At 43.6% G+C, this 10,889-nt stretch overlaps 2 protein-coding genes across 2 annotated transcripts in view; both read right to left on the bottom strand.

Annotated features, from left to right (window-relative positions):
- Positions 1 to 446: 446 nt before the first annotated feature.
- On the bottom strand, positions 447 to 6,262 carry stmnd1 (stathmin domain containing 1). The gene is made up of 6 exons (XM_030062959.1): positions 6,194 to 6,262; positions 4,721 to 4,856; positions 4,406 to 4,554; positions 3,617 to 3,748; positions 3,319 to 3,492; positions 447 to 521 (listed from the first exon to the last, which is right to left on the bottom strand). The coding sequence occupies exons 1-6, from the start codon at positions 6,260 to 6,262 to the stop codon at positions 447 to 449; spliced, it is 735 nt and encodes a 244-aa protein (XP_029918819.1).
- Positions 6,263 to 7,113: 851 nt separating this feature from the next.
- The window catches only part of LOC115367287 (tektin-B1-like), a 4,420-nt gene continuing 644 nt past the window's right edge, over positions 7,114 to 10,889 (bottom strand). The window contains exons 3-9 of the mRNA XM_030062958.1: positions 10,321 to 10,520; positions 9,299 to 9,436; positions 8,944 to 9,058; positions 8,648 to 8,755; positions 7,799 to 7,942; positions 7,544 to 7,623; positions 7,114 to 7,351 (exon numbers count right to left, since the gene is read on the bottom strand). Coding sequence (XP_029918818.1) covers positions 7,147 to 7,351; positions 7,544 to 7,623; positions 7,799 to 7,942; positions 8,648 to 8,755; positions 8,944 to 9,058; positions 9,299 to 9,436; positions 10,321 to 10,520 — 990 coding nt within the window. The 3' untranslated portion in view covers positions 7,114 to 7,146. The remainder of the gene's footprint in view (positions 7,352 to 7,543; positions 7,624 to 7,798; positions 7,943 to 8,647; positions 8,756 to 8,943; positions 9,059 to 9,298; positions 9,437 to 10,320; positions 10,521 to 10,889) is intronic.

Raw genomic sequence — 10,889 nt, 5'->3', positions numbered from 1 at the left:
GAGCTCTGACTGAGGATGTTATTTGTTCCAGAAGTTTTTAGAGCAGATCACCAAACGCACAGATGATGCTGAGTGGGACAGGATGTGGTTATCTGAAGTCCTCCAAAAACATTTCTGATGATTTTTGTTTGATGTTTGCTCTCCGTTATGAGGAAAGTAGATAAAACTCGGACCTAGTTAAGCTATAAACTACCAGCTGCCATGACTTAATTCCTATTTTCCATCAGAAACGTGTGATAACGTTCTCTCACAGCTAGAGAATTGATATGTGGGCCTTTTGAACAAGTAAGAATATGTTTTATGTTTGTTTAGGCTAAGTAAAATACCACAATCTTCCTGTCTCCCAACTATTGGCAAGGTGCATCAACAGAGTGTCAGTGTCCTGATGTGATGAGACAGGAGTCCCGGGACAGAGGACAGACACATTATAGAAACATAAAAGCGTGTCACAGGGCCAGCAGTGCAGCCAGGGGCATGCAGACTGACAGGTGTGGTTTGGGGTTCCTCTGGACGGAGCTGCCCTGAGGGACAGCCGTCATGGGGAGGGGCGGGGGGGCTCACACAGGTTTGGCCGACGGACTGGCAAAGGCACGGTGCCATTTAATAAAGCACCACCTCACAAAGCATTGTTTCCCCCAGTGGAATACTTAAGTTTCAGTGTATAGTCAGTCAATATAAAATAGCACAATTAACAGCTGTGAATAGGCTAATGTACAGGGATGAGTATTGGTCATATGTTTCATTTTCATTATTAATTTCACTATTAATTTAATGAGTGGAGTAACAGTAAGCTGCCACGCATGGAGACAATGATGGGTAGCCCGAAGATAAAGATCAGTAAATAGATCAATTGGATTGATATCAAGAGTTTTTGAATGGAAATAAGTTCTGGAGCGGTGCTTGGTCTCATTCCACGGTGGGCTCTTTTTTTTTTTTTTCCAGAGGAGCTTTTTAAACAGCCAGGATGGGTAATTTATCCTCTGTAATGTGATCGGGGACTTTGCTGTAAATCATTCATGACGGCTCCGCTTCGAGGAGCCCTGTGTTCCTGTGTCCTGCAGCCGGCCTGCATATGTGTGTCCTGTTGCTGGTAACACGATGAGCCGCCGAATTTGCAGCGCGAACACGACTCGCTGTCATTTTTCTTCCTGTTGTCAAAACAGCTGCTGGGATGCCAGTGAAGCATGTTGCCGGGGACCTCAATTCACAAAACTCCATGCGGGAAAGTCCCTGCATCTAATATCATTAGACGGGGCAAGTGAATCGATTACTGATGACTAACGAGTATTTTTTGGTTATTACTCTCAGGTCACCAAACTGACACACACAGATTAAAGGGAATATCGCCTACTCCTAAATTGTCCCTTGGTGCGTTTTTACGCACGGCTTCCCAATACATTTCTTGCAACTTGTGCTCGACCCTCCAGTGAAAACTACACCCTTATAGGCAAGGCTATGGTCAGCCCAGTGCCTATGTTATATAACCAGAATGTGACATGTCCCTGCAGGACATCTGACCACAAATAAATGTTTCTTGGTCTCTGCTGGTGGACGCAACCTGATAGAGCGTCTTTTGCGGTGTCGCGGCTCACTCGCTGTTTTATTTATGTGTCCACACGCTCTTTAAAGTTGGAGTGGGCTGGTGGTAAAAAAAAGGGGCCAATATCGAGTTTCCCAGCCTCAACAATGGGGATCCGGTCAGGTTGCGTCCTCTTGTTGTCTCCGTTCGTGTGCAGCATGCTGACTAGTCTGAATCCTCTTACCTTTACAATGACAGGCTTTGGCTCTATTATCCAAAGGTTATCTTATACGTTTTTCCAATAACATTTAGAAATGCTCAAAGCAGCGGCTTGTGGCTCGGAGATCACATGCACAAAGGCTTTCCCGCAGAGGAAACAGAAACTATACACCACATGCTACATAATAAAATTAAACATATAATATGGATTGCCATTGACTATGAACTAGATTCCCCTGTTTGTCAGCTACTTCAAACATTTATGCCATGATGTTGTACTCGTTACAAGGCTCTTTTATAAAAGACAAAGGCTGATTTGCCTGAGAAGAGAGGCTGTACCATGAGTTAGTGCTTGTTTGCCATTTGGCCTCAGCAGGCACCTGTTGGAAAACCTAAAGGTCAAGGGTCACTGAAACAGCTGAATAGCCACAACACAGTCACACCAAGGTCACCCACATTTCCAGTCAGGCTCTCTTCTCCCGCCTCAGACAAAAACCCAAACTAAATTCTAAAAGACAAAATTGACTATAATAAGCAAGATCACCGCATGAAGTTATTGGGATTCTGGCTGAACAAAAGCTGAACACCTGCTCTCTCTCACACACCATTCAGAAAGAAAAGCAAGTAGGGAAATATTGAAACTTTATTGATGAATAAGAACCTCTTTTCACATACCACTGTTTAAAACAAGGCACCTTTTCATGTTGAAAAAAAAAAACAAAAACGCTCTTAACAGCTTATCTTAAAGGAGGTGTATCCACTTCACAGGCCATAATGTCTCTTTATCCAATTGAAACAGCGCCATCTTGTGTCCACATAAAAGAACACCCTTCTCATAAAAAACTGAACAATGACATTTCACAAATGAATGTACAACAAACATCTCATTCAAATCAGTTTGGTATGTTGGCAAGTACATTGAGCTTGGTTATATTACAGCATTCATCAATTTTAATACACCATTTTATTGCTTTGGAAAGTAAACCCTCATATCCCTTTATGTTTATTACCCGGCTAACTTATTACCACAACAGTTTATGGACTAACGCACTTTGCTGCTATTCTGAAATTATGCTTTTTCCTCATGAGAAGATGCACAGCCCAGTCTCACATTAGCCTGGTTTCTACTGCAGGGCCAATCGAAGCTAATCAGTTCATTTAAATTCAGTTTCTGCCAAATCAAAGTGATTTATTTTTACAGAGATAGGAACTGGAAGCCCCACTTGGTCGTGCAAAAGGAAGTATCTCTCTCTCTCTTTCTCTCAGTGCTGATGGATATGACTCCTCCATGTGTCGAGTTAAAATATCTGCTCATCCTCCACTGCATATAGAAAGGTGGAGTCGCTCTCCAGCTCCCCTGACGCTGTGAGGAGCTGACCTGCCTTGAGCTCCTCCACCCGGGACACCTCCTCCTGGAGCGCGCCGCCATCCCCGCTCTCCCTGTCCCCTCCTACATCACCTCTGCTCCCCTCTCCTTCATCTCCCTCTGTCCTCCTGTCCTCTCTGCTCCCTCCTCCCCCCTCCCTGCCGTCACCTGCAGCCTCTCTCACCCCCTCTCTGCCCTCGGCCGCCTCTCTAACCTTGGTGTGTAGTGGGGGATCTTGCGAGTCCTCATGGCTCTCTGAAGTGCAAGGTGGCTCAGGGGTAAGGGGTTTCTGCAACTCCTCCACAGGGGTGAATGTGCTGGAGGGGGCGGGGCCGCGGACATGGGCCGACTTGGTCCTCAGTCGCATCTTGAGGTCTTCTTCCCTTAACTGCAAGAGGAGCAAGGGGGCGGATGATGTAAGGGAAGGAAGGAGGTAATGAAACTCATGACCACACATGCGCGCATGCAGACACACACACACACACACACACACACACACACACACACAGTACCTTGCGTCTCTCTTCAGCCAGTCTCATCTTTTGGTCGATGGCCTCTCTGCTGTTGGGAACCTGCTCCTTTCTGGCCTTCAGGGACTCCAGTCTGGCAGGAGGCCTTCGCTTGGGCACCTCCCCGTCATCCAGCTGGCACACACACACACACACACACACACACACACACACACACACACAGAGAGAGAGATGAGACAGAGAGCTCACAATCTCAACGTTACAGGTGATTGCACTTAAAATGAATGTGTCTGAGGTCACTGAAATGACCAAACATCAGTCTTAAAGGATGGAAAACAGTTCAGTGCGAGGTGCTATCACATGCCCTGCACCTCTAGTCAAGCTATATATCTTTATTTTAGGGAAAGCACAGGGAGAAGGTAGGAAGAGAGACAAGGTAGAAAGCTTTGGAGGGATTCTGTCACAAGGCTTGTGGGATGGGACTTTGTCTTCTATTGTGCTGAAGAACAGGAACCTGCTGCAAAACTGGCCAGTTTGACTGTAACACATTTTAATGATGTTGCCTTTACACTTTTTCCTGTATAATAAATAAGGTGCATTTAAAAGGTCCCTGTTCGATACCTTTTAAAAGTCCTGAAAAAAAAAAAAAAAAAAAAAAACCAGATCTACAGGTGAACTTTCTGAACTCTGTCACCTCAGCATCACAGTCCACTCAGACCTGCCAAGCCTGAATATCATCGTCAGCCAGGTGAAATTCCACCTTTAGGAGGACGGCAGGTAATTAGTGGAATATAAGGGACTGTGTCACCCGTTTTGACTATAGGTACCCACCATGATGTTGTAAGCCTCCCCAGCCTTGCTGCCACTCTCTCTGGGCTGGCCCACTGGGATGATGCCCTGGTTCAGCAGCTGCTCCAGGATCTCACTGGACTTGGGACGCTCCGCCACCGGACTGTCCCGCCGCAGCAGGCCTGGGCTGGCTGCAGGGAGGCAAAGAAACACCATACACACTCATGATTTTCTGAACTGTGAGAAAAAATATTGAATGAAAATGAAGCTGAGTTTTGTGCACTCAGACACACTGACTATCTTGTCCTCTGTCTTTCTCTCTGCCCCTTCCCCTCTCTCTCACACACACTCACACACCTGTCAGTGGAGGGAGTTTCATGGGCACGGCTCCAGGTAACATGGAGATCTCTTTGTTCTCCATCACCACCCCGCTGTCTGTGGTGCCCTTTGACACCGCTGAGTCTCCCCGACCGCCATGTTTGCTCGCCGTCTCCTCCTGGCAGGACACAGACAGACTACAGATAAGGAAAACCTGACGCAAGCCTGACTATGAAAATGTTGCAAAAGGAGAAAATACCGGGTGCTCGCAGTTGTAAAGTAGCAAATTCCAGGTAAATGCAAGGTGCTTTTGAAGTCAAAAAAGTCAACTCTTGAAAATACGAGCCCCTGGGCTTACTTACTTAGCACTAAGAGGTGTTTTAAACATCGAGTGGCAGAAAACAAATATGCCATACTAATCGATAATGCAGATTACCCTATGGCATATGATTTTAATAACTGTCATAACAGCAAGGACAGCCTTTTGAGAGTGTTAAGTTTGTGGATCAGTCTATCAGTGGCGATGATCATCTCAAAAAATGACTTTAGAGAAAGACTTAATGTATTTTTAAGTTTGATGCTATGGTGTATCTTTTTTGTAATCAGACTTAGTCCTTTTATTGATGTTGTTTGTTGTTATGGTTCTAAATATTACTGTCTATTAACGTCTTTTCCACATGACCTACTTGTGGTATATTTATTATGTGATATGCTGGTAGTAATTTGACCTCTTGGCCAGTAACTGTCTATATAAAGAATCACGACTTCTCTTTCCAGCCACGCCCTGAGTAAGAGCCAGTGTGGGTTAAAACCAGTTCCTTATGTGATTTTTTTTTTTTTTTTTTAATTAATTAATTTTTTTTTTTAAAACTTTGATATGCCCAAAACTAATAAAGGCTTTTTAACTGCATCCTTGGCCTGAAGTAAGCCCTGGGGCTCCTCTTTTCTATAAAACTGTTGCACTGGAGGAACAGCTTTATGTCCCGCCACATCAGGTGCCTGGTATGCGGGCTATTAAGCTGTCATGGTGACATGTGTGTGTGTATGTGTGTGTGTGTGTGTGTGTGTGTGTGTGCAGACACATTCTTTTGAACAAAATGAAACATAAACAGTATAAAATACAACATTTGATACTTACACACCGGGTTCTCCCTATACACAGCAGATGAGCCCATTAGATTTTGGATCACCTTGCGCAATATTGACATATTACTGATTTTATTGTAACTACTGTAACTCCTCAGTACTTAAACACACCCTCACAAAGTCAGTGAAATGTTTGCTTGTTAAGGCATTAATTTTCCAATTACTGGCGCCATTATATCATGACTTTTATTAGGAATCGTTGCGGGATATTAGGAGTTGGCGGCAAGCAGCGTAAAAGTGCGTCAAATCACTACGTATTTCTAAGTTTGATAAGGGGCTGTAAAGAGCATGTCAAATGCAGGCTGATTAAAATCAGTATCAGTTTTCATTTGCTCCATACTGAAGCTGTAGTGACACGGAGCTTACCTCGTCTCCCTCCAACTCGCCGGATCTCACCGGCTGCACCGCGGTGGTTTTGGAGCTGCCGCATCCCATGTTCAACCCGCACAAACGACGTAAAATAGCACATAAAAAATCATAAATGCTATTTATTACAATTCAGTAAATGTTTCGCGGGGTATTGACGTAAGGAGTTGGTGAGGCGGGCGCATTCCTTGACAGACACGGACTCCATGGACTCGGTGCGTTGCCAAGGCCCGTTGCCACAATAAATCTGACCCGGCTGAAGAGGTGACACCCTGGGACAAGCTGTGAGTGTCAGAGTCAGGCCACAGCAACGCCCCCGCATTGTGCTCCAAACACCTCTGTGTGTTTCTGTGGCTCAGTCATGTTGGTGATACTAATGGCCCTGTGACTCTTGTCATGCGCACTGGACTATCAAGGGGACTTGACTGCAGGTAAAAACATGGGAATTAAGTGGCTAAATAACATTTAAGCACAAAAGTGCAAAAGAGGGAAGGACATTTCTAGTGTCAAACAAGTTCAAGTGATTGATACCATCATTCGGGCTACAAATAGACTACGTTTTTGGACAGTTTGCAAAAGCGTATTTAATGTTTGTGATGCATATCTTGTTCATCATTAAACAAGTAAATAAATAAATAAGTAAATGCAGACCACTTGATGCCTAAGTGAAAGAAATGAGATGCACAGAATGTTTTTTTTGGTCTTGATTTGAATGTTACTGTTATTGTAACTACTGTAACTCAGTGATGCATTTGAGACAGTTCTGTGATACAGAAATACATCACAAATATTATCCAGCATAAAGCAAACATGTCAACCATTTACAAATGAAAGCAAAGAAATGCACAGAATGACTTTTTTTTAATGCTTGCAGATAATGCTTGTTTTTATTACATTTGCAGCTCCAAATGCAGTAGATGACATGGCTACATGCTGCTGGACTTCACTGGGCTCTAGTGCAGGGAGGACCAGGGCTGCAGGTGGCCAGGGGCCGGGTGGGGCTCGGTCTTGTTGGTAATGACCGCAGTGGAGCCACACACAGGCAGGTGACGCTGGCACAGGCTCTGGCACCTCAGGTCCACATCCAGGGCACGGGCTTTGTCAGCCAGCTGGTCCTCCAGGATGTACAGGCTCCTGTATTCAGGCTGCAGGGTCTGCCTACAAATGATAATTCACATAATGATGAATGAGCAATTTAATGAAGAAAATGAAATGTGAAGAATATGCAAAGGTGTGGCATGAGTTGACAATATCTGGGTTATCCTTTGATGTTACTAGATAGGAGAAATGTTGCTTGAGGCATCGATGAGACTGGAAACTGTGACCCAGGTGGGAAAAAAAAAAACTTACTGGGTGAGTTGCAGTTTCATGCGCAGTCCAGATGCAACCTTGGCCAGATTATCAGCTTCACTCATTAGGCTGATCTGAGGCTGGAGGAGGAATAGAGGAAAACTGAAGGCATCGCAGTTTCTCCACAGTAACAATAATCAAAACAAGAAGAATGGAACTGCAAGCCATGTGGGGCTTCATTTGCAACTAAACCAAAGCTGAATCCAGTTGCCTGAAATAAAACTCCGCTGACGGCCACCTTGCTGAAACACTAACCTGGTCCAGGCAGAGCTCGCGGCCGGGCCTCTGTGTGAGGATATCCAGGCGGGACTGGGCCAGCTGCATGGTGGATTCACAGTTCATGAGCTGAGCCTCCACCTGTCGCTTCTCCTCCACCAGATCCGTGATGGTGACATTCACCTGCAGATCAACAGGGTCAAAAGGTCACAAAATGGTGAGTTAAGCTATGATGCATGTGCATGAAACAATATGTGAAATGTCCAGGTTACTACTATCCACAAAGAAAGGGGAAAACACAATCAGGCTCTTGTCCTTAGATCACACAAGGCTTAATTTTGATACATCCCATTTCACAGTAAACACTAAACTACGTCTGGCTATGGTTTCTGGGTTCTGGTTTCTGAAGGGACCACAGAGGAATGAAATAAAGCTCAATCTCAGGTTTGCTACACTGATGCTCTCTATTTCAATAAACCAATCAAAAGAACAAATCAAAACAAAGATTCTTCAAAATGATCATGACTACTATCCTGTTGTCAGAATCAGAATCAGTAATATTTGATCCCCAAGGGGAAACTGGGTCAGTTGCAGTTGCTCAAATTCATTCATGAGAAAAAATACTTGTAAGCATAAGTGAAATTATAAGAAATAGAAAGGGAAATAGAAGAAATTCTATTATAAGAAATAGAAGGGGAAAACAAAAAGGCAAACATATGTGCATTTGAAATTTGTACAAAAACTGCAATGTGTAAAAATAAGTGCATTAACCCTGCAATAGTACTTACAACAACTCATGCAGAAATAAGAAAAATGAGAGTATGTAAAAGTATACCTGTATGCACCATAGGTATACACTGGTATTGCATTTTTCTGTCTATATCTGACCTGGTGCCTCTCCCACTCCAGCACCTCCTTGGCCCTGACTATCTCATTGATCCTCCGCCGCAGGACGCGGTCTGTGGCACTGCGCTGGCTCTCCAAGGTGTTCTTCACCTGTTGGGGTCACACACACCAGCACCGATATGAGAGAGAAACATAACTGTCTGTTTGGAGTAGACAACCTAGAGGACCAGTCCGGTTCTTTTCCTAGTTTCTGTCATCATGCTGATTGAGCCCAATCAAAATTTGACTTGTTATTTCACTTATACTATGTCTAAGGCATCTCTGTAGTTGCCAGATACCTTGGCCAGTGTGTACTTCAGGTTCCCTCTGAAGGAGCAACACTCCTGCAGCAGTTTGTCCACAGTCTGCTTCAGGCTTCTGCAGCGGGACAGCCACTGATCATAGCTATGAGTGCTAGACGCAACATGGAGAAGGAATTAAGGATCTGATGGGGCGAGATCACACATTTAAATCCCTACCAAGCCAGATGCATCCCTGAAATTATGTGCCAATCCTAAATTCCCAAGTATATTCACATGTTTTTCTGAAAAACACTTTTTCAGAGCTTGACAAACATCTTGTAGTTGACACAAGTCTGTCTGTCAGCAACAAGTGTCAACATGGGCTGCATCACCACAAACCTCACACACTCACCCTGTGGTGGTTTGGTCGGGATAGTGATGGTTGGCCAAGGTGCTGGGGTCATAGGTCACACATTTGGTGTTGATCTTGATGGCTTCACCCTTGTCCTGGTATTCCTGCTGCAGCTGAGTGCGGATCTCTCTCAGAGAGCTGGGCGGGATTGGAGATCAGGGAGTAATCAGTTTCAGTTTGTTAAAAAATATATCCAAATCATTTGAACTTCTTCAGATTGTCACTAGTTTTATGACCAAGTGAATCCACCCTGAAACTGTGATCTGTTGTTGATACCCACTCCAATTAAATATAATAAATAAATAATAATAAAATTTATTTATAAAGCACTTTTCAAAAAACAGACACTCCAATTAAATATGTTCACAGGCTGAAAGTACAAACACTCATGTCCTGTAACTGAGCACAATTTTGAGGTACAGGCTCTTTACAATTTCCATTTTTGTTAGACTGCATGCTTTCATTGCACCACACCTCAGAGTAAAATACTGTCCTTTTTACTCCACTACATTTAACTTATGGCTGGAGTTACCAGTTACTTTGCAGAATGATGGTTTACAAGTAAAATATGACACATCAGATTGTTAGACATTAAAATACTCTAAAAGGAGCTATTCTCCAGAATGACTACTTTAATTTGGACAGATCTTTTCATTTCATTACTCTATATAAATTATTTTATTTCATCTCCGCTCAGCTCTGTGGGATTTACTGCCATGACATTCGACATATGTTAAAAACCCAAATAACTAAATAATGACGATGAAAGAACAAAAGCCAAAGGAAATTGATCAAAATCTGACACATTATCAAAATGCATCACTCAGGTAATAGCAATTTCATCAACTGAGAAATACAGAATAGAGTATTTGTATTAATAAACTGCTTGATCATATTATATGTTTGGATTTTGTGTGCTCCATTCTGATGAGATATGCGACAGGAGGCTGCACACTCTGAGAAGACAGCACTTCCTATTTTGTCTTAAATATGAGTGCGCATGACAGACATTTCTCTCTGACCTCAGTTTGTCCAGTAAAATGCTGATCTTGCTCTGGACCAGCTCTCTGATCTGCTGGGCCAGCTGCTCCTCCTTCTGCAGCTCGAGCAGCACGGGGTCCTGGGACAGGTCACCTGTGGTGCTCCTGAGCCTCACACACTCCAGCAGCACCTGGCAGTGCGACATCTTCTCCTGGACACACTGCTCAGCTACTTCTCTCACCTGAACACACACACACACAGTCCCCAACAGAGAAAACATGAAAGCAGGATTGAAGTGGAAAACTGTTATGAATTGGAAGATAAGAACTCCAACCTGTTTTACCTTTTTAGACTTAGTAGGGATGGAAATAAGTTCCACCACCCCAAAGGCACCTTGATCTAGACTACAGGGACTGTGGGAGGCAGTAACGTCATACTTGAACTCCTTACCGGATTATGTGTCATGGTGTATAATACGATGAGCTACAACATGAAGTTTAAAAAGCTGAAAGCTGAGAAAATAAAACCTATTTAATGATGTGTATTTTTTTTAAATTATGACACAGGATTCTTTTGTTAATTGTTGTGCACATGTCTTGTTTTTGTATAG

This window comes from Myripristis murdjan, chromosome 11 (genome assembly GCF_902150065.1).
Source record: "Myripristis murdjan chromosome 11, fMyrMur1.1, whole genome shotgun sequence".
Taxonomy (NCBI): domain Eukaryota; kingdom Metazoa; phylum Chordata; class Actinopteri; order Holocentriformes; family Holocentridae; genus Myripristis; species Myripristis murdjan.
Note: the sequence above shows the minus strand (reverse complement) of the source record. Positions and strands in the feature narration are given on the sequence as shown.